This window comes from Carcharodon carcharias, chromosome 4 (genome assembly GCF_017639515.1).
Source record: "Carcharodon carcharias isolate sCarCar2 chromosome 4, sCarCar2.pri, whole genome shotgun sequence".
NCBI classification, from domain to species: domain Eukaryota; kingdom Metazoa; phylum Chordata; class Chondrichthyes; order Lamniformes; family Lamnidae; genus Carcharodon; species Carcharodon carcharias.
The window spans coordinates 65,242,545-65,266,574 of record NC_054470.1 but is presented as its reverse complement, the minus strand read 5'-3'; the positions used below and the strand labels follow the sequence as shown (position 1 = coordinate 65,266,574).

At 39.6% G+C, this 24,030-nt stretch overlaps 1 protein-coding gene across 2 annotated transcripts in view; it reads right to left on the bottom strand.

The window, feature by feature from the left end:
- The window catches only part of kcmf1 (potassium channel modulatory factor 1), a 141,380-nt gene that overhangs the window by 5,693 nt on the left and 111,657 nt on the right, over positions 1-24,030 (bottom strand). For both annotated transcript variants that reach the window (XM_041186114.1, XM_041186113.1), the window contains 2 exons: positions 23,151-23,325; positions 1,059-1,341 (listed from right to left, as the gene is read on the bottom strand). In XM_041186114.1, the coding sequence (XP_041042048.1) occupies positions 1,059-1,341; positions 23,151-23,325 (458 nt within the window). The remainder of the gene's footprint in view (positions 1-1,058; positions 1,342-23,150; positions 23,326-24,030) is intronic.

Genomic DNA, 24,030 nt, shown 5'->3' with positions numbered 1-24,030 from the left:
TCAGCCACCCCCCACCAATACCCCATTTCTTAGAAAACTTCCAATCCACTGAACAATAGGAGATGTGCTTGTAATTTATGTAAATGACTACACCTCTAGTGGTCAGTAAATTTTAAATCCACATTCCCCTGTAGGATAAAAAATATTATTTATATGCTAAGAACCTTTCCCAGTCCCAGACAAAAAGCAATGGGTATTTTGTTACACGAATTATAGGTACTAACAATGAGCTCTAAAATGAATTCCAAAGCTAGTGCATGGATTGAGTTAATTTTGCAGCACCTAAACCAGTCACGTTCGGTGCATCTGTCCCTTCAGGAGGACCAATCTTTGGTAATTGACTTGCCAATGGAAACAGAATGCAGGGTTTTGGTAGGCAAAGTGTCTGCTTAATTGCAGAGTCTTGGGGTGAGGTCTAGCGGATGCATTCTTTACATTTCTTCTATACAAAATTGTGCAGAGGAGCACAGAAACAAAAAGGTAGAGATGAACCTTAAAACTGTGTGACTAAGGAGGATACAAATATCCATAATTTGGATGCCACGGAGCATAGCCAATTTGGATCACTGGCCACACTGAAGTAATATGCTTAGAATACCAATTAACAACGCAAAATCAAGTTACCATTGCCAGTTCAGGGTGTGCAAATCTTCCCATTAGTTGATTTTCTGATTGACCTTTTCAGCCTTTTTCTATAAACAAGCTACATTTTTAAGCATATAAAAAAATGAATGCCTGAAGCATACCTGTCAAATAATTACTGCTGACAAAAGCAGGGTGGGGTGGGTATTTTATGAGCATTTGAAATACATTGATTTTGTGCATAAAGGTAAACTCACAGACATGTACCTTCATATAATATATCTGATTACTAAATGACTTGGGTATGTAAAAACAAAGTGAGTGAGATGCATGTTTCCTTCTCCACCACCCCTCCCTTGAATTAGATTTTAATCAATTTTTAAAAAGCAATTTAAGGTTAATTTTGTTCCAGAAGGCAAAACAACTGTTTTTATGTGGCTTCTTTAGATCATGGTTGCTTCATCAAGTTATCTTACCTTGTGAGCAAAAATTGGGAATTCTGGGAGGTCTGGTGACTGTTTTCTGTGGCGATTGTGTTGTTAGTCACTGTAGTTTGTGTGACCGTGGTGCTGAGGCTGCCTGTGTTGGTGCGTCTTGTTGCATTGCGTGCAGACTCCAGTTGTTGTCGTGCTGCCTGTGCCTGTTGTCTCTCTAGCTGCAGCTGCATTTGCAACTGCTGTAACTGGGAAGCAGAAGGGCCAGAGGAATTGAGCTGTCCTCCAGCAGAACGTCTCACACCTGATAATTGTGATAACAGTTCTGCAACAAATCGAAAGAACATTATTTAAGAGTAGCATGATAAAGTGTCAAAACTAAAAACAAGAAATGGTTCCTGCAAAAGATAAGGCAGGTTAGTGTTTCAGGCGTGTACTTTTCCTCAGAACAAAGTACATAGCATGTCTAACTTACTGTTTTTATTCCAGCATTTTGTCTTTACTTGTAATGATAAATAGTTACTTGATAACTTGTTTCCATAATAAATAGTCGCCACCTGCACACAAAGGCCTTGAATACATAAACATACTGATACTTTCCAGAGCAATTCCAAAGAAAAGAGCAACACAACAGGCTTTCCTTTTCCAGCTGGATTACTTGATTGCATCGAATTAAGTTCTTGAAAAATTAATGCCATTCTCAAAGTAGTGGGATTCTGGATCAGCTTTATCATTGAAGCATACTGAATGGAAATTAGATATTTCTGCATGGGAAGATGGGACCGTCCTCATTCTTTTAGATCTGTTCAATTTTTATGCACAATCCTCTAAGATCACTTGAGAATAAAGTGCTTGGAGTGGATAAGTCACTTAAAACAGATGGGAAGCAGGGGATGAAGGTAGCAGAAGGGCAGTTTGTGTGTTTTATAAAGTTGACAAAAAAAGTTCCATTTGCCTTTTGTTTTTAAATACACATTCATTGAGGAACTTGAGATTTTCAACCAAACAGAATAGTGACAACGACCTGCCCTGGATCTAGGATACCCAAAGCCCAATTACAACAGCAATTTACAGAATTATCTGCATTAGTTTGTATCAGAGTCATCGCTGTGGCAGAAAACAAGAATGGAAGGTTGAACTGGATAGACTGAGTAAACGTATTGCATAATAGGCCATAATTTGTAGCAGGGCATCTAATGGCATATATCATTAGTTAGGCTTTTTACATTTTTTGCGTGGGAAGTTGCAGAAATTGCAAGCTATTAATGTCACTGCAAGGGAAACATTTAGGACAAGCAACTATATATCTTAACCTACCAGAACGAAGGATTGTGAAATTAACAGTGCAACGATTGTGAAGGAAGTTTAAATTAAGAGTCAATTTAATTCAATTCAATGTCAAATCAAGTTCAGAAAGTGAGGGAAAGAAAGTTTGGATCAATAGGGAGGACAAGGAGACAAAGGAAAAATAAAACTTTTTTTTAAAAATTGTGCACTTTAAAATTTTCAACAATTAATACCTGGGGAAATGTGACTCCACACTTTTATTTCTTTTTTTAATTATTTATTCATGGGATGTGAGCATCACTGGCAAGGCCAGCATTTATTGCCCATACCTAATTTCCCTTAAAAAGACAGTGGTGAGCTGTCCTCTTGAATTGCTGCAGTCCATGTATAGGTGGTGTTAAGGAGGGAGTTCCAGAATTTTGACTCAGCAGTAACAAAGGAACAGTGATATAGTTCCTTTTCAATGTTAAGTTGGTTGGCTGTAATTAACACTTATCACATTATTAAAGGGGTACTTATTCTTGAAATTACAAGACTTCTGTGGCAAATTTATTTCATACTAACCATGCAAACAGCGCAACTTCACACCTATTCAATGCATTTCACTGGTGGGGCAGACAGCGAGCTACTGTTTTCGTAAAGCAGAGCAGTGAACTCAGACAGCAACTTCTGGATATCCACATATAACTGCCTATCTGCCCCTTGCACTATTTGTGCGTGAATAATGGTGAGCGCCATTAGCCTCACCATTATTTTGACAACAACAGCAGATGCTACTGCTCTGCAGGAACTCAGGAGTTTCCCCATGAACACCAGCTACCAAAATTTCATTTATTTAAATACTAAAGCCAACTGGCACACCAGTAGTTTCATCAGACAAGTTGGTAAAAGCCATTAATCCCTTTAGCTCAGACAGTGTTGCCATTATTAGTCCATTCCAATCTCACAGTCTTTTGAGATAACCCTGAGTGGTACCACAACCAATGGAGGAGTATCAGAAACTGATCATATGCTAGGAAGGCTTAATGAAGGTCACGCATGCCAGTAAGGCTTTCAGAGACATCAAGGAATAACCTGTCCTTCTTTTAACAAGAAACTGGAAGAGTATTGGTAAAGAGCTGTCTCTTATTAGAACTCAAATATGGTTTATTTGGATTTGCATCTGTTTCACAACCAAGGGAAATGTTCCGTGTGGTGGTGGAAGTCATGCTGACTGTTGGATTCCGACAGGAAGTTGCATCAGATTGGGAGCCAACCATGGTAAGTAGATTTTATGATTGGTGCTGAAGAATGGTGCTTTACATCCAGATAGCTTCAACATTTATCATGGGAGCCATTGTGAGGTGGAGCTTCACCAGCTCTTTTTGAGGATACCAGGGCTTAAAATTAGTTTATAGTTAAGAGGCTGTATAAACTTGGCTTCTATTTCCTTGAGTTCAGAAGGATGAGGGGAGATCTAATCAAGTAGTTTAAAATGAAAATGGATAGGCTAGATACAGATTTGGCAGTTGAATCTACAAGATAAGAGTGTCAAGGATTATGGAATAAAGGCAAGTAAATGTAATTCAGGTACAGATTAAGCATGATTTAATTGAATGGTGGAACAGGTTCGAGGGTTGAATGGCTTACTCCAGTTCCTATGCTCCTAAGGGAATACATCTGTGAACTATCTGACCTGGGAGTGGAAAAGTGATAAGGCATTGAGCTGCAATATTCTTATAGGTATCAAAGAGTCACTACAAAAGGTCTTTGAGACAGGATACAAGTTTTAAATCCAGGAGTTAGCAAGGGTTGATACCAGACCTGCAAGGTGCTAAGAGTGGGAAAACACCACAAGAACCTGAGGCTGGAATCACAGAATTAAGAAAACTTGACAAAAGTTCAAAGGAACAAGTTCCCTACATGGATTGGATATAGAAGCAATCTAACTGATAACAGTGACTGTAAACTTTTCTGATGTAAGAATCAATCGGCTACCAACAATGGAGCAAGTAGCAGAATGAGGGCTTTTAATACAGCAGGAATTGGATGTGTGTGATGACAAGCAGGTGGAATGGAACATCGAGTCACAGCTGACACTGGCCAGGTAGTGGTAGAACTTTCAGTTCAGGGTCACAAAGTTGTGGGCTGAAGTCTCACTCCAGGGACTTGATCACAAAATCTAAGGTTGACACTCCAATATAGTAGGCAATGTTGCAGTGTTGGAGCTTGTATGAGACCTTAAAACATCTACCCACTCAGGTGGATGTAGAAATTCTATGGCACTATTCAAAGAGGAGCAGGGGACTTCCCATTGCTGACCTAACCAATATTTATCCATTAACCAAAACCTAAAACAAATGATTTAAATATCATCACATTGTTGTTTGTGGGACCTTGCCATGTGCAATTTGGCTGCCTGTTTTCCTATATTACACTTAGTTAAAAAAAAGTACTTCATTGGCTGTAAAGTGCTTTGGGATGTCCTGAGGTTGAGGTTAGGAAAGTCACTATATACATACAAGCCTTTCTTTGTAGCGCAGGAAACCTTCTTGAAAGTCATGATGCCTGTTGGCCTTATACCCCATGGGATGACAAATGTATTGGCTTGGATTTTAAGGTCAGTGACACTGCTGGCCTCAAAGAAAGCTTCCCACAAAGATCCAATGATCTTTGGATCATGGATTTCACCTTTCCCAATATTAACTTCGGTCTTGCACCAGCTATAATGGATCTCTGGTGTCTAATGATGTTGACAAGCAGGATAAACAGCCAACTGCATTGAGGAATTCTCACAGGTAACAACTCAGGAAGTAAAAAACTACTTTGATAGTTCACTTTTCATAATTTTACAGGAAGAAAATGAAAGATTGGGACAAACAGATGAGATCAAGGTATATTACAAATGAGAGGTTTTAGAAGGTTGTTAAAGACTGTCCTGAAACATAAGGTAAAATAGAGGAATGACGGGTGGGGAGCAGAAGGAGAAAAGTGAAAATACGAATAGAAGAGAAGGAGAAAGAAAGGAGGGAAATGTAAGATAGGGTGGCAGCACCTTCCAAACCCACGACCACTACCACTACCACCTAGAAGGCCAAGGGCAACAGATAGTTGGGAACACCACCACCTGGAAGTTCCCCTCCAAGTCACTCACCACCCTGACTTGGAAATATATCGCCATTCCTTCACTGTCGCTGGGTCGAAATCCTGGGACTCCCTCTCTAATAGCATTGTGGGTGTACCTACACCACATGAACTGCAGCAGTTCAAGAAGGCAGCTCATCACCACCTTCTCAAGGGCAATTAGGGATGGGCAACAAATGTTGGCCTAAGCAGTGACACCCATATCCCATGAATGAATAATTTTAAAAAAGGCCAATATGATTCACGCTGCCATGAAGATGGGCTTTTGGGGGGGGGGGGGGGGGGGGTGGAGGAGACCATAAGACGCTATTGTAGGATCAGCGATAGGGCGTTTTCTTAAAACATCACTGAATCTCACAAACAGTGTTAGTCTGCAAGGACCTGTGATAGAGAGCAGAGACTCTATGGTTCACCGTGCAAAAATGCAGGTGGCAGCTTGCCCTTGTATTGAAGAGACCAGGTCAGTGAGGATTTAAATGAGATGGGAAGATTCACCTAGCTTTCCTCCTCCTCCTTCAGGTACCATGTCCTAAGAGGGCGGTAGCAACCACAGTCTTCCACGGGATTGGTCCATGATTAAACTTGACAAAGCACTGCAGTGGATTGTCCTTGCCATCTGCTGTATAGCTGACCAGGAACCTCTCCTGCTCTTACTGCCTGCCATTAGGCATATTGGAAGGACTTACAGGCTGATAATCAACCTGTTTGGCTGCATTATGAATGCATTCTCCATAGCCATCAAGTCCTGACATAGGACACTACCACTGCGCCACAAGACCTGCCCACCTAGCTTTAGATTCTCCAACTCATCCGTTACTGTGAAAGTCAATTTGGGGAGTAGGGGTTACCCAGCTGAGAAAGAAATAAAAGGAAATGTATCCTGTTGAGCTAAGAATCACTTAGGATTGGTTCTTGGAGAATAGAGTGTCGACTTAAGGGTTATGGAGAGAGAATTTCAGTTGTTTTAAATGTTAAATAGGGGGTCTTTTCTGTAGTTTAGAGTATAAGTTGCCTACAGAATTAGTGTTTAGTCAATGATGCTTTTAGCTTGCATGTAACAGTAAAAGTCTTAAAAATTGAAATCTTATTATGTGATCCTTTCAGCCATCCACTACAAGTTTGGATTTCTTTCAAAACTTTACTGGTCTGTTCAGCGATCGTAACAGGTAGCTGATGAAATATCAAACTTTAAAAACAATTTTCAAAATCTATGGAATTTTTACCATTCCCTGGTGAAATCTGACACTTCATAAAAATAAAATTAGTTTCCCTGGATCAGAAAGGGTGTTTAACAATAACTGCAACTTAAATGCCATTAAAAACCCAGTTAACACCTCATTCAACAAAGTACAGCTTTTTCAAGGGTTTTTAATAATAGCATAAAAACGGGAAGTTCGCATCAAATCAAGCCATCAAAGCGCTGTGAAAAGATAGGTTTTCTGTTCGGCAGTAAGAAGAAAAATAGAATTCCATAAGCACTTGTGGAAGCAATGTATAAGCGACTTAAAAGGGACTGAATCCTTGAAAAGTAGTGCAAATAGCTCAGGAATGCTACGAGCTGAAAGTGTATCAGAGGACAAGATACCGAACCAGATATTATTGGTTGTCAGTTGAAAAGGAATTCTGGAACACTGCACAATCAGGACTGTCATGACCTGAGGGAGAGACGGTTCAAAGAAGTGTGCCTTGCTGATGATAACTGTACCCGTCAAAGTCTTGAGGTGAAATCTGTTGTGTGATAGGACTCCTGATGTACCCTGCATGACTAAAGAACAGCTATGAGGAACTGTGTAGCCATGTAGTGCCACATTTATGCGGGAAGTGATAGGGGTCCTTGTGGTTGCATAAGATGTACCTTTGTTGTATCGACTATTTAAAATGAAATTTACCTTTTTACTTGAAGTATCATTTACCTGTTAATTCATGTTTAATTTGTTATAATTTGTGTTCAAGTTAAAACTGCAGAAAGTAGAATCTTGTTGGCAGTTTCTTTATTTCAGGGTCATTCAGTAAATTTGGTTATTTTAGTTTACAGTTCCCCATGGCAATCATAACACTGCGCATGTGCCAGAGCTTGCTGTCTATTTCACTGAGAAATATCAAAAGTCCTGACAGTTTCGGAGTAATTACAATTGCAAAATCCCACCCATCATTTTATGTGGGGGTTCAATGAATGAGGAAATTTATGGCTTTGAACGATCAATGGCAAATTTGCTAACATAGCTGGCATTCGGATCAAATTTATTTGTTTTTAGCAACAGATAAATTACTGAATTCAGTTTTAATGATGCCATATATACCCAAATAGATGGTGTTGCCATGGAATCCCCTCGAGGCCAAGCTCTCGCAAACATCTTTGTTGGGTTCCACGAGAAACATGTCTTCGATGGAATGACACCTAATCTCCTACCCCTTGCATATTTCCGATATGTAGATAATACGTTCACTATATTTAATCCCCAGCTGCATGTAATAATTTCCTTACATGTCTTAATGGGCTCCATTCTACACTCAATTTCACCTTTGAAATGGAGCAGTCAAATTAACTCCCCTTAACTTGATGTACTAGTTGAGAAATCTATCAGGGATTTCTCTACCATGGTCTACCGCATGCCTACCTTCTCTGGTCAATATACTCGTTGGGATTCTTATAGTTCCACACACTAAGATTGGTCTTATCGGTAACATTGTAAATAGGTCCCGAGTCATTTGCATCATGCAAGCTTGATGCTGAAATAGGGCATATCAAAGGTATCCTGCGGGATAATGGCTACCTGGATCTGATCATTTCGCGCTGCATACCACACAAACTCATGAACAGGCCTAAGGCTATTACATTTGGCCCTGAAAAGTGCCTAGTCTACCTCAGGATTACCCTTGAAGGGCAAGTCATCTCAAAAGTTTGAGCAAGAGGTGAAGCTAGCTGTTTCATGTCGCTACTATGCAATAGCAACATGAATGGTATTTACCACTAACAGGGTGCTGCCGTCAAAGCCAACAAGTCATTCTGCCTATCATCACATCATATAACGTGATATATGAATTTCAGTGCCAGTGTGATGCTAGGTATGTAGGCCTAGAAGTATTCACTGAAGTCCCAAAGACTGGCGTATTGTATTAAACAGCACGTCCTAGCAAAAACAGAATTACCTGGAAAAACTCAGCAGGTCTGGCTGCATCGGCGGAGAAGAAAAGAGTTGACGTTTCGAGTCCTCATGACCCTTCAACAGAACTAGGTGAATCCAAGGAAGGGGTGAAATATAAAGCTGGTTTAAGGGGGGGGTGGGTGGAGAAGTGGAGGGGGGTGATGTGGTTGTAGGGACAAGCAAGCAGTGATTGAAGCAGATCATCAAAAGATGTTACAGACAAAAGAACACATAGGTGTTGAAGTTGGTGATATTATCTAAACGAATGTGCTAATTAAGAATGGATGGTAGGGCACTCAAGGTATAGCTCTAGTGGGGGTGGGGGGAGCATAAAAGATTTAAAAATATTTAAAAATAATGGAAATAGGTGGGAAAAGAAAAATCTATATAATTTATTGGAAAAAACAAAAGGAAGGGGTAGAAACAGAAAGGGGGTGGGGATGGAGGAGGGAGTTCAAGACCTAAAGTTGTTGAATTCAATATTCAGTCCGGAAGGCTGTAAAGTGCCTAGTCGGAAGATGAGGTATTGTTCCTCCAGTTTGCGTTGGGCTTCACTGGAACAATGCAACAAGCCAAGGATAGACATGTGGGCAAGACATCAGGGTGGAGTGTTAAAATGGCAAGCGACAGGGAGATTTGGGTCATTCTTGCGGACAGACCGCAGGTGTTCTGCAAAGCGGTTGCCTAGTTTACGTTTGGTCTCTCCAATGTAGAGGAGACCGCATTGGGAGCAACAAATACAGTAGACTAAGTTGGGGGAAATGCAAGTGAAATGCTGCTTCACTTGAAAGGAGTGTTTGGGCCCTTGGACGGAGAGGAGAGAGGAAGTGAAGGGGCAGGTGTTACATCTTTTGCGTGGGCATGGGGTGATGCCATAGGTGGAGGTTGAGGAGTAGGGGGTGATGGAGGAGTGGACCAGGCTGTCCCGGAGGGAACGATCCCTACGGAATGCCAACAGGGGGGGTGAAGGGAAGATGTGTTTGGTGGTGGCATCATGCTGGAGTTGGCGGAAATGGCGGAGGATGATCCTTTGAATGCGGAGGCTGGTGGGGTGATAAGTGAGGACAAGGGGAACCCTATCATGTTTCTGGAAGGGAGGAGGAGGCGTGAGGGCGGATGCGCGGGAGATGGGCCAGACACGGTTGAGGGCCCTGTCAATGACCATGGGTGGAAAACCTCGGTTAAGGAAGAAGGAGGACATGTCAGAGGAACTGTTTTGAAGGTAGCATCATTGGAACAGATGCGACGGAGGCGAAGGAACTGAGAGAATGGGATGGAGTCCTTACAGGAAGCGGGCTGTGAGGAGCTGTAGTCGAGGTAGCTGTGGGAGTCGGTAGGCTTGTAATGGATATTGGTGGACAGTCTATCACCAGAGATTGAGACAGAGAGGTCAAGGAAGGGAAGTGTCAGAGATGGACCATGTGAAAATGATGGAGGGGTGGAGAGTGGAAGCAAAATTAATAAATTTTTCCAAGTCCCGACGAGAGCACGAAGCAGCACCAAAGTAATCATCGATGTACCGGAGAAAGAGTTGTGGAAGGGGGCCGGAGTAGGACTGGAACAAGGAATGTTCCACATACCCCATAAAGAGACAGGCATAGCTGGGGCCCATGCGGGTCCTAGCCGCTGTTCACAACAGGCAAGGTACAGACCACACACAACCAGTTCATGCTTGCAAAGTTCAACTGCAGATAGAAAGAACATGTACACACATTTCGCCTGTTTCAGCTAAACAAAATAAGTGACAGCCATTCATTGACTCATTCCTCAGGGCAATGCTTTGACCAATCAGGGTCAAGCTACCTGGTTTAAATTTCAAACAATGCTTGGCTTTGCTAACTTTCAGTCACTATCATTTGGTGCAATCTCCATGGCAACACCTTAACACCAGAGTCCACTTGCCAACCAATCAGCACTCTCTTCTTGTACAATATAAATTGCTGTTTTCCCTTTATACTGGTATTCTTGCGAAGTGTCCTGATAAATGCAAGATGAAAAGCTTCTTTTTTCAGCAATGCTCAAATTCTGTACTACCAAACGACTAGATAATTTACTGTGAATTGCTGCTACATTCAGCAATGTGCATTCTGTCACTGGCACTTTACACAGCTAAGCAGCAACAAATTTGTCCAAATGCCTGATTTATTTTTTAAAAGTAAAAACAGAACTTTAGAAACTTTGATTCATTAATGTGCTGTTTAATAGAAACTGAACAGTTCCTTGGGGTGGGGAACAGAAAGGATGAACATCTCATAAGAGCCAGTTGATTTAGCAATTAATTGACCTAATGACTGTGCAGCCAGGCCAGTTCTTCATGTTAAAAAGGGAAGAACAAAAATCCGACATTTGGCATTCACTCCAGTCAATTAAGATTTAGTTTCCAGGCTATATGCATTAACTATGTTTTAAAAAATCAAACTGTAGATAATACAGAGAATTCTTAAGAGTTCTAGACAGCTGCACTACAAATATAGGTCATAAAGGCCTGACTGTATTCCAAACTTATTATTGCAGCTTTGTCACATTGTTTGTGTGTTAATTAAAATATTGTTAAATCTGACTTGAGGAATTAAATGGATAAAAACGGAATTTGCTTCAGTTTTTCAGTTGATTCTGGGTGTTGGGAGTTTGTCTGGGAAATGTATAATGTGGTTGAATCCAAATTAACAGAGATAAGAAAGGAATGGAAGTTTGAAAATTGTTGGTATGGAGTTCTTAATATCTAAAAAATATAATTAGACCCCCATTATGGATTTTGCTCTAAGTTTCAGTGCTGTAGGATTTAGTAGGTACTTACAAAATTATTTTGAGTTTCACATATTTCTATTTAATTCTAAAATACTTTAGTTGCTTACAGCCATGTTTTCCCAACCACAATCACTGCCCCCGCCCCCCACATTCCACAATATCCACTCATTTGAGTGTGTGCAGTGTAGCACAAGATCATGCTTAATCCACTATGTCAGTCATATCAGCAGTGGCTTAACTGGTAGCACTCTCATCTCAAGTCACAAGGTTCTGAGTTCAAGCCCCAATCCAGGGCTTGAGCACAAAAATCAAGGCTGGCACTTAATTCCGCACCGGGGGAGTATCTGCACTATCAGAGGTGTTGCTTTTCTGGTCAGAAGTTAAACCCCATTTGCCTGCTCAAGTGGATGTAAGACATCCCATAGCATCACATCAAAGAATTGCAGGGAAAATAGCTATCCTTCAATTAACATAATTGAAAAAACATTGTCTAGTCATTATCACATTGGTATTTGTGGGACTTTGCTGTGTGCAAATTGGCTGCCAAATTTCCTACACTGCAACAGCGACTACACCTCAAGTTTGTAATTGACTGTGAAGCATTTTGAGATGCCCAGTGGTCATCTAAGGCGCTATATAAATGTAATTCTTTCTTTCCATTTAGGCAATTCTTGGGTCATACATAAACCATAATCCGAACATGAGTTGATGTCTTCAAGAAGTGAATGAGAAATAATGGGAGATAGCTCATGATAATAAATAAAATCAGGAGCTGAATTTGTCTTGTTTAAAAAATGTATTCAAGTTTTCAGTACTTAAATAATTTTAAAACTGATTAAATTTCTGCACAGCAGTTGAGATATACAGGAATGCAAAGTAAGTTCATTATATTTTGTAGGCTACATGATGCAGTAGGTGGTATTCAAGTGACACTCAATCCATTATCAGAATCTTGGTGAAAACATTCCTTCGTAATTTGCAAAACTGCACTTAGCATGACAAAAGCAGAATATGTGACCAAGGATGATGACAATAGAAGGAGAGAGAGGCTCCAAGGCACAGTGAGAGCAAAGCAAAACAGTATGTATTAGGTGGGACTGGATGTTGTAAAACACCTCCATTCAATCCATGCAAGCATAGGAGATGCAACACCTGTCTTTTTGCATCTTCCCTTCTCACCATCCAAGGTCCCAAACACTCCTTTCCAAGTGAACCTCTTTCAATTTAGTATACTGCATTTGCTGCTCACAATTGGTCTTCACTACACTGGGGAAACCAAATGCAGACTGGGTGACTCCTTTGTGAAACACCTCTGTTCAGTCTGCAGGGGTTACCCCAAGCTTCCAGTTGCCTGTCATTTTAATTTTCCACCTTGCTCTCACTCTGACCTCTCTGTCCTTGGCCTGATGAAGTGTGCTATTGAAACTCAATGCAAGCACAAGTAACAGCACCTCATCTTTCAACTGAGTCCTTTACAGCCTTCTAGACCCAACACTGAGTTCAACAATTTCAGACCATATCCTTAACCCCCACTTTGTTTTGTGTTTCTTTGCTTTTTTCCCTCGTCATTCTTTATTTCCATTGCTTTATGTTCAGACAGAAGTTATCCTGCCATTTACTCCTCCTCTAGACACATCTTTTGTTTCTTTGTTACCACTCCCTTTGGCCTTGCATCATGAAACCTTTTGTCATTTAATCTCTCCTCCCCTCCACCCTACCACAGACCTTCCCTTTTGCACTTCTTCCCACTCGCGTTATCCCTTTCACTTGTTCAAAACTTATATTTCTAACTATTCCCATTTTTGATGAAAGGGCTTAAAACGTTAACTCTGTTTTTCTCTCCACAGATGCTGGACAGGTCTGCTAAATATTTTGAGCATGTTCTGTTTTTATTTCAGATTTCCAGCCTTCTAGACCCAACACTGAGTTCAATTATTTTAGACTATATCCTTTATCCCCATTTTGTTTTGTGTTTCTTTGCTTTTTTCCCCCGTCATTGGTCCTGAGGAGATTCATCCTAGCTTTTTGAAGGAATTAGGGTGGAAATTGCTAAGGTACTTGCCAAAATCTTCCAATACTCCTTAGATACAGGGTTTGTGCAAGATGACTGGAGAACTGCAAATGTTACAACCTTCTTTAAAAAATAAGGTGCAAGATAAACCCAACAACCATAAGCCAGTCAGTTTAACCTCAGCATGGTAAAGCAGGGGGGTGGTGGGGGAGATGTTTTAGAAACAATAATCATATAATTATAATTATCAGAAACAATAATTAAACAATAATCTGGGACAACATTAACAGTAACTTAGACAAGTGTGAATTAATTAAGGAAAGCCAACATGGATTTATCAAAGGTAAATTGTGTTTAACTAACTTGGAGTTTTTTTTGATGAGCTAACATACACGGTTGATGAGGGTATTGTAGTTGATGTAGTGTATATGGACTTTTAAAAGGCGTTTTATGAAGTACCGCATAATTGGCTTATCAGTGAAGTTGAAACCCATGGTATAAAAGGTGCAGTGGCAACATGAATACAAAATTTGTTAAAGGACAGGAAAAGAGCGAGTAGTGGTGAATGATTGTTTATTGAATTGGAGGAATATATGTAGTGGTCGGTAGCAAGATTACTCCTTTTTGTGATATACTTGGATATACAGGGCACTATTTCAAAATATACAGATGACATAAAACTCGCAAGTGTAGTGAACAGTAAAGGATGGTGATAGACTCAAGAGAACTAATGGGAGGTCTTGTGACAGATGAAATTTAATGCAGAGAAGTGAAAAGTGATACATTTTGGTTGGAAAGAAAACTCAGGCAATATAAACTAAAGGGGGTACAATTCTAAAGGGGCTGCAGGAACAGGCAGCCTCAGGGTAAATGTGCACAAATCGTTGAAGGTAGCAGAGCAGATTGAGAAATGGTTAAAAAAGCACTTGGGATCCTGGTCATTATAAAGTGAAGCACAAGTACAAAAGCAAGGAAGTTATGACGAATCTTTATAAAATGCTGGTTTGGCCAATTCTGGGCATTGTACTTTAGGCAGGATTTGAAGGCCTCAGGGAGGATGTAGACAGCATTTACTAGAATCAGTCCAGGGATGAGGGACTTCAGTCATGTTGACTGGAGAAGCTGGGGGTTGTTCTCCTTACAGCAGAGAAGGTTGAGAGGAGATTTGATGGAGGTGCTTAAATCAGGAATGTCTAGACAGTGTAGACAGGGAGAAACTGTTCCCATTGTTGATAGTGTCAAGGACCAGATGACATAGATTTAAGGTCATTGGAAAAAGAACCAAAGATGACGTAAAGAAAAACTTTTAAAAAAGTGAGTGGTTATGATCTGGAATGCATTGCCTGAAAGGGTGACGGAGGCAGATTTGATCATGGCTTTCAAAAGGGACCTAGATATGTAGTTGAAAGGATAAAATTGGGAGGGCTACAGGGATAAAAGGTAGGGAGTGGGACTAGCTGGATTGCTCACATGTCTGTGCTGTAAATATTTTATGATTCCAACAGCTAGTAAGTACAGGAAAATATATTAACTAAGATGTAAGGTTAACTATGTTAAGTTCTTTCTGATCAATCCTGGGCTGATTTTCTCTTGCCCTTAATTGAGATCCACTTCCCCTTAGCACACTTAAGATTTAACAAGAAAAATGCATAGCTCCTTTAATCCTCTATTACATTTTTAAAAAATCCTGTCCAACAGTACTATAGATTCTTGCCACTGGATGGCATGGTAACTTTATACTGAATGCATTATATTTTTGTAGCATCTACTTGGATGGGGCTAAATAGAATACAGCAGTTCTGTTCAGTGGTTTCAACAAACTGAAAACTTCCAAACTAACACTGAACACGTCTCAAACTAAGACATTCTTTCCTTCCCAAAAATTCATAAAGCTTAGATATCATCTCAGATGAACAATAAGAATTCAGCTGAGCATCTGAATATTGCACATCCGCTTTACACTTATTGCATTTAATTTGCATCATCATAAAATGTTACAATGCAGAAACAGACCAGTCTAACTTGTCTGTGCCGATATCGATGTTCCATACGTGCAAAGATTTTTCTAACTTCACCCACTCTCAATTATTAAATTTGTGCTCTTTCATTACAGCTTCATAGTAACAATGACATTATAACATTTTTTTAATCATGTAGATCTTGAGGCGACCCTTAGCCTTCTCAGCTGCAGTGAAAAAAAGTTATAACTTTTAAAATCTCTCCTCAGAACTGCAATGGCTCATCCTCTATATATCTACATTTCCCCATCTCTTTTTTATATCCTTCCTATAATATATGCAAAATTGCACAAAGTCCTCCAAATTCAATTTAAGTTTTTGTACACATTCAATACTATCTTCTTGTTTTTGTATTCCATGTTTCCAAGTACAAAATTAAGGATTTTGTTTTTTTTTTATAGCCTTATCTACTTGCACTGCCAACTTTAATTTCACCTTCACACCAAGGCTCTTCTATTCCATTTAAAATCTTACTACTTAAGGCATATTTTCATTTCTCTTCCAAAATATGCAACTTAACATTTTTCTCAATTGAGCTGCATCAGCAAACTATCTACCCCTTCCACTGGCCTTTTTTCTTTTTTTAAAAACGGCACAGGAGGCTGTCATTCGGCCATCGTATCAGCACCAGCTCTCCAAATGAAGCATTAGGACCTAGTGCCATTGCCCTGCCTTTTCCCCGTACCCCTGCACATTGTTTCTATTCAAATAATCATCTAATGCCCTCTTGAACGCCTTGAATGAACCTGCCTCCATCACAATTCCAGGCAGTGCATTCCAGATCCGAACCACTCAGTGTGAAAAAGTTTCTTCCCATGCCACGTTTGCTTCTTTTGCAAATCACTAAACCCGCGCCCTCTAGTTCTTGATCCTTCTCCATATCTACTCTGACCAGCCCCCTCATGATTTTGAGAACTTCTATCAAGTATCCTCTCAGCCTTCTCCTCTCCAAGGAAAACAGTCCCAACTTCTCCAATCTATTCTTATAGCTGAAGTTTCACATCCCTGGGACCATTTTTGTAAACCTCTTCTGCACTCTCTCCAATGTGCTCACATCCTTCCTATAATATGGTGCCCAGAACTGTACACAATATTCCAGCTGAGGTCTAACGAGGGTCTTATATAAATTCAGCATAACCTCCCTGCTCTTGTACTGTATGCCCCTATTAATAAAGCCCAGGATGCTATATGCTTTATTAACTCTCTCTCCACCTGCCCTGCCACCTTCAATGATCTATGTCCTTGTGCAGCCTCTGTCACAGCTTTCATTACAAATTGCAATACCAGTCAGCTACTTGTGATACTAACTCCTCAATTTTTAAGTTAACTTCTGCTCTCACTACATTCACTTTATTCCAAATACCTTGATTTTTACCATATCTTATATGCACCTTAACTAAAATTCTTGAAAATCCATATAAACCAAAGTCACATCATTTTTAATCTAACTCTTTTGTTAGCTCTTCAAAGAATTGCCTGGGGTTAGTAAAACTTATCCTTTAGACATCCACATTTCCAGTTGTGGTTAACTAGCATTTTTTTGAGTGCTAGTAATTTCATTTCTTAATACCAGTTAATTCAAATTTCCCAATTAGCTGCCGACTTAATTTCTCTTCAAGCACAAAATGCCTCCTGTGCTGTTTATTTAAATTGCTCAATTCAAACTACTGGGACAATTTAAACATAATCGCAGTAGTCAGCATTTCTGAAACTCAAATTGGACACATTACAATTTTTATTTGTCATTAATTGATGGTTTTTTAACATAAGATACAACAGAATTAAGTTTCCCATACAATATTTCCAGTTCTAGATTAACAAATTGCAAAAACAGATTATCTGGTAAATGTCACATTACTATTTGCAGCATTTCACTGTGCAAATTGACTACCTCATGTCCTACATCACAACAATGAACACACTTCGTAAGTACTTAATTGGCTGTGCAGCATTTTGGGACACCATGAGATCATGAAAGGTGATAGGGAATTCAATTTCTTTCTTTCTGCTCCACAAAGTAGTGAAAGTTTGACCTCCATATACTATGTTTAATGTACACAAATCCTGCACAGAATTACAATTGCTCCTCTCCCTCTCTTCTCACTGAACAGAAGGCCATGAACTAAGAGACTTTCTGATATCCTTACTACTCTCAGCAATATCTTCAATGCCCACTGACAGCAAAGCAGCACCGGGGCTACTGATACCAAGTATGTCAGCAAAACCATGTGATGCCACAGTCACAGACACCAGTTGCTAAGCCCAGCCCATTCCCAAAAAGGCAGAGATAAAAAAAGATTTCAAATGAAAAAAGAAACATTAGTGATAAAAAGAACAGATGTGGGTTACAGGGAATGAGTATGAGAGGGGGGACAATGAGAGAGTAAAGACAACATAGGAGTGAAGTAAGGGAAGAGAATAGAAGTTCAAGAAGTGAGAAAAAAACATGGATGAGAAAGGACGAGCGAAACAGAAATAGAGGAAAGACACGGAGAGTAAAGAAAACAGGAGGGATAAAAAAATCCATAACCTTCTCTGTCCAGAAGGGCAAAGGCAGCAAGCACATAGAAACACTATCCCTCCAAGATTCCCACCATCTTGGTTTGGACAAACATCACCATTCAATTATCATCATTGGATCAAATTGCTCTAATTTCCTACCTAAAAACATTGTGGGAGCACTTTCACCATATGTAGAGCAGTGGTCCAAAAAAGGTGGTCCACCACCACCATCATAACTAGGGTTGGGCAGTTAATGTCAGCCTTTCCACATTCCAATGACCCCTACATTCTAAGAAGCAATTCAAAAAAACTGAACTGAAGGAAAGAGTGCAAAATAAAGTGTGGGCATCACAAAATATATCAACACTTTTTTTTTTTACAGATTTCCACGATTTCATTTCTGCACTCTCTTTTGCGCTCAAGCACACACTCTATAGGCCCCATGATTTTATGCAAACTTCACTGCATCAATATACAGCCATAGGAACAGCCACAATCCTTTGGTTTTAACTCAGCGGGGAGAAATTCAAAGGTTACTGAAGCACTCAAGGGAAAGCATTTCTTAACATAATGCAACCAGTTTGTTTCCTCAAATTGGCTCCCTTTGGGTCAGGTCCAGTCTGTACGAACGTCCATCATACTTGCAAACTAGGCCTTAGTCTTCAAAAATCCACAAAGCTCTCTTTTTCGACTGTGCCTTCAGATCCCATCCTAGTCTCCCCATTTCTTTCTCCTTTTTCCATGTTCAGTATTCACCATTTCCTCTTTATACTAAAGCACTCAAGATGCCTTCCAGCATTCGATGGAATTATATAAATGTAGACGGTCGAAGAACTCATCCTCTGCTCTTAATTTAACCCTTTTATTTCACTCTCCTCCAAAGTAGTTATTGTGGAATGGAACAATATAGCACAGAAAGATGACTTCTAGTCTATCATGCTTCTGTCGGCTCTTTAAAAGTTTAGTCCCATTCTCCTGTTCTACCTCCATAGAGCAGTTGCATCAAACATTCCTGTAGGAATTGTAACCTGCTATCTTCAGTCCCTTAAACAAGAAGTGATATGAGCATAAGAATTTGCATATATTCAAAGCTCACGCTTCTCACACTCGAGGCATTTTAAACAGAGATAATGCTATTGTATTGGTAAGTTTAATAAATATGGAAAATTTCCAAGAAATTATGTTACAAGCCTTCTCTCCAGTGGGAAGAAGTCATTTAACTGATATTGCAACTGAAAGAATTTTTACAAAATTTTTGGGGAACTAATGAAAGCCAAATTTTCAGAAAGAACTTTGAGTAATCGAATGATTGATTAGTTAACAAACTGTGACAGTGAAAATTGACTTAGGACAATTGATTGGGCAAGGTTAAAGTAGGAAGTTTATAACTGAGAGTGTGACACAGCGAGAGACAAAGCAGGAGTGAAAAAGAAAGTGAGCAGAATAAAAAGGCAGAGAATTAGCTAAAAAGAAATGAAACAAGAGATTATGGCACTATCTCAACACAAAAAAAAAAGCGATTTGCATCATTCTAAGACAAAATTACCTGCTTCCTACTGTGCAAGATTTTGTTGACTTTTTAAAAACTAAACTCTATAAATATACATGCAATATAGTATCATGCCGATTTTTATATTTGAAAGTTTTCTAGATTTATTTCCAATTTTTTAGTGAAGTAAAAATATTACTGAGGAATCAAACCCATATTAAGGGTTCTATTGTCTAACTTGTGCAGTATGATTTTTATGTTTGAAACAGAATGAGAATGAGAACACGAGAGTTCGGTTTCTTCCTATGCCTAACTACTTGAGAAAATCTTGTGCTAAACACAGGAGCGAGTTTCCCAAGCTAAGTAAAAACATTCACCACTATGAAAACAGAGAAAATATTTTTTTTCACCTTGAATGGAAGTCAGGCATTCTACAATACCACTGTGCATTGCATCAATGATGATTTTATGTTGGAAATCTTAATACAGTTTCATAATCAGCTGGATGAGAGACGCGATGGATCAAAATGAAGCCACGTTAATTCCATCCAAATTACTGAATATTTCCTAAAAGTAATTTCTGTTTCTACTCATGGTATAAACAGAAAATATAGATGATACAAGCAAGATGTATTCATCTGATGGGTGGGAGTGAACATAAGATGACATTTTCATTGCTCATATGTTATGTAGTCAGCTGTGGCTGTTGGATGAGAGGGGTTCCCCAAATTATTTTCTCGCCTTGCTTAAGATTGGTCTCAAAATGTTGAATTCAATATTAAAACACTTGCAATTATTTCTTTGAAAATAAGACATGAACAATGGTAGAGACCTTGATTAAAATCATAGCTCTAAGATGTGGATTTTTCAGCAAATCAAGAATTGTTTACATTTGTGTAATTAACAATTTTAAAAGCTGAATGACAGTGTATGGAATTTTATCAGGTGTTTATCTGGAGCTGACAGCATTCAAAGGGTCAAATGTCCCAGAACTGTATTAAGTAGAATTTCAATTTGACAACTACTGCAGGATGGATGTATCACGTTTGTTAAAAAAATCATGATTAATTGTCAATCTATTTTCCAATAACTGGCAAAATAGCAATGTGCTTAGGGTGCAAATAATTATATCTCTAATCTAGAGTTTTATATTATGTTGCTCTGCTGCAGTACTCTCTGGGCTTTCAGAATATAATGAATCATAAAATGAAGACCAGGGAAGCTCCACTGCACTTTAATTCATATTGTATATGCAGAGTTAAAGATGGATCGGTCAAAGAATCAGTGCTCTAGTTTCAAAGCAACATCTAGTTACAGTTTTTTGTCCTTATTTTTAAACAAAAAAAAAGCCATTTTTTACAAATCATGCGCATCAAGATCAGCCACTGCTCTTAGCAACTAAGTTGGCCTATTCAATCATTTTATACCGTACAGGCAGCCAGCCCAGGCCTCAAGGTAAACACCAAATTGAAGCTACACCTAGAGTACTGCAAATCCAGCAACCTCAGGACTGAGTGCATGACGGATTCCGGAAATTGCCAGTTTTCAGAGAAAAAAGAAAATTAGAGCCCCCTTAATTCAATGAGTATGGGACACAGGAAAACCAAATGATATGACTATAAAGCATTTAGGTTATTGGCCATGTCGCTGATTATGTTAATTCACTTCTCTCACACTAGATTTAATAACTCTTCATGCCTCCCCAACTTACCTACGTCAGCTAACCTGTTTAAAATAGGAAAAGATCAAACTGAAATGTTGTTAAAAATACCCTGTAACTGAAAACTATTTATGCAAGATTGTATATTACTCTTTAATAACTCTCTTTGAACTGACTTGGGCCAGCTGCAAGAAGGTGCTGCTATGCGGTTTGGGGCAAGCAGATCAGTCAGAGCTGAGTTGGGTGGAGTCAAGCCACTCGGATCGTGGGGTAAAAAATGTCCCATTTTCGGACACTGCCAGTTTTTCTGTAGCTGGATTTGAGGTACCTCCACCTGTACTCGGTGGGGGAGTTATATTGTTTTATATATTATATTGCTATTTATTTGCTATTAAAAGCAAAGCACTTTTACCATATAATATTGCAAATGAATCAATTAACATTCTTTTAATTAATGTATTAAACTAATGTATTAATCTTCTTCCCAACCTTCAAGTCATGCACATCCTGATAGGTATATATTGCCTCTCCTTCAATGGCAGGTCAAAATCTTGGAACTCCTTCCCTAACAGCATTGTGGATACACCTTTGTCACATGGCCTTCAGCAGTTCAAGTTGGCCCACTAATACCACATCATGGCAACTATGGGTGGGCAATAAATGCAATCTTTGTCAGCAACAGGGATTTAAAAATAAAAGAGGTGCACTGGGAGGATGAGTGTGGAAAGATCAAGTAGAAAGGGCCAGTGTTTGGAACAAGGGCACAGAGAGAAGAGTAAAGGCAGGGAGTAGGAAGGGAAGGAGGATAGAAGAGGATGCGAGAAAGCCAGTGGACACAAGGCAGGGGGCATGGGGAGTAGAAGAAGGAGAAAAGTGGAAGTGTGAATAGAAGCGAAGGCAAAAGAAAGGCGGGAAATGGAAAATGGGGTGGCAGCACCTTCCAAACCCACGACTGCTACCATCTAGAAGGACAAGGGCAGCAGATAGATGGGAACATCACCACCTGGAAATTCCTCTCCAAGTCACTCACCATCCTGACTCGGGAATATATTGCTGTTCCTTCACTGTCGCTGGCTCAAAATCCTGGAACTCCCTTCCTAACAGCACTGTGGGTGTACCTACATCACATGGACTGCAGTTGTTCAAGAAGGCAGCTCACCACCACCACCACCTTCTCAAGGGCAACTAGGAATGGGCAATAAATGCTGACCCAGCCAGCGAAGCTCGTAAATGAATTTTTAAAAAAGAGCAGAGGATGCACGGTTAAGCTAGTGGTTTGACAGGAAAGAGATATGGGATTGGATCATTTTAATATTTTTTCTATTCCTCTACTCCTTCTCACCTCATCTCCCACTCTCCACAGCTCCTGCACCACCTCCCTTTGCCAATACCAAACCACCCCCCGACAAGTTCTCCTTCCTCTGAAGGCGGCAGGGTAAGGGAAGCCAGACTGTACGTACACCATGAGGAGGCACGATTGAAAATTCAAAGCTCAGAAAGATGCTCCACATTCACCAGTTACTATGCAATCAGCATAACACACATGTATATGCAAATTAGCACAAATGTGAATACAGAATTTTAAACTTGATGTGAAAAAGTGGCAAAGCATCACAACAGGAAGTTAAATGGTGCAGACTAGAAGTGCACACAAGTACAAGATTTTAATTACATGTAAACTCACAACATCTTTTATCTTGTAGTTCAAGCAGTAGGTTACATAAATTGTGTCAGATTTTATCACATCACTTGGTCTAACTAGTTGCTCATTTCCTTTTACAAATATAAAAAGAACATAGATGGAAAAAAATCAAGAGGAACAATCAAAAATAGATTGAAAATGATTGCCAATGAAAGCTAATGAATTACTAGCATTTAAAAGATCTGCCACAGTATATAACTTACATGATAAATAATTCTGTGGTTTCTACAATCCTTAGATCTTTCAAATACAATTAATCCTGAGCTTTTTCCTGAATGAGAGCTACTTTAAATTGAATTGCTTAGCATGAAGAATTATAAACTTGCACTGGTATGTTACATTCAAGCAGCTCATTAAAATCCTATCAAGGCAGCATTCCTCAATTACATTTTTAGCTCAACAATTTGCTGTTATTATAAATATAGTACAATTGGAAGTTTCAACTCACCAGCTATTGGATCCATAGCTTCCCTATTGCTTGGAGAATATGAACTTTGTGAGGATGAAAGCCCACCAGTGGAACTGCTAGTAAAGTGCATATTTGATCTACGAGCACGCGGTCCTCCAAGGCCTCGGCCAGGATGAAACATCCTACGTACGTGTCGAACACCACTGGATTCATCATAAATAATCATTAAGGAAATATAAGAAAAGGATAAAAAGCAGAATTTCCAATTCCAAACATATTAAAATTCTTGAGACCTTTTGCTTATTACACTTATTATGTTAGCATAGAGCAAGCCTTCCTTTTAAGTAAAAACAGTGACAATGCCAAAGATAAAGGGCAACAATGGGTCTGCTTCCCACTCACATATTACTGCCTCTGGTGTCCCTCAGGGATCTATCCTTGGTGTCCCCCTATCTACATGATGTCCTTCGGAACATCCCAGGAAACAAAGCTTTAGTTTTCACACGTATGCTGACAACACACAGGTGTACCTCACCACTACCAGCTCTTGACTCTTCCACTGTTGCTAAATTATCAGACTGCTCGTCGTGAATGAGCAGAAATTTCCTTTAAGCCTAAAGACATCATCTTTGGTCCCTGCTACAAAATCCATTTCCTAGCTCCCAACTCTATCCTTCCCCCTGGCAACAGTCTGAGGCTGACCCAGACTGCTTGCAACCTTGGTATCATATTTGTTCCCGAGTTGAGCTTCCAACAGCATATACTTGACATCACTACAGCTGCCTGTTTCCATCTCTAACACTGACTGGCTTCACGACATTTTATCTCATTTGCTGCTGGAACTTTCATCCATACCTTTAAACATGATAATTCCAACAAACTCCCAGCCAGCCTCCTACATTCCACCCTATGGAAACTT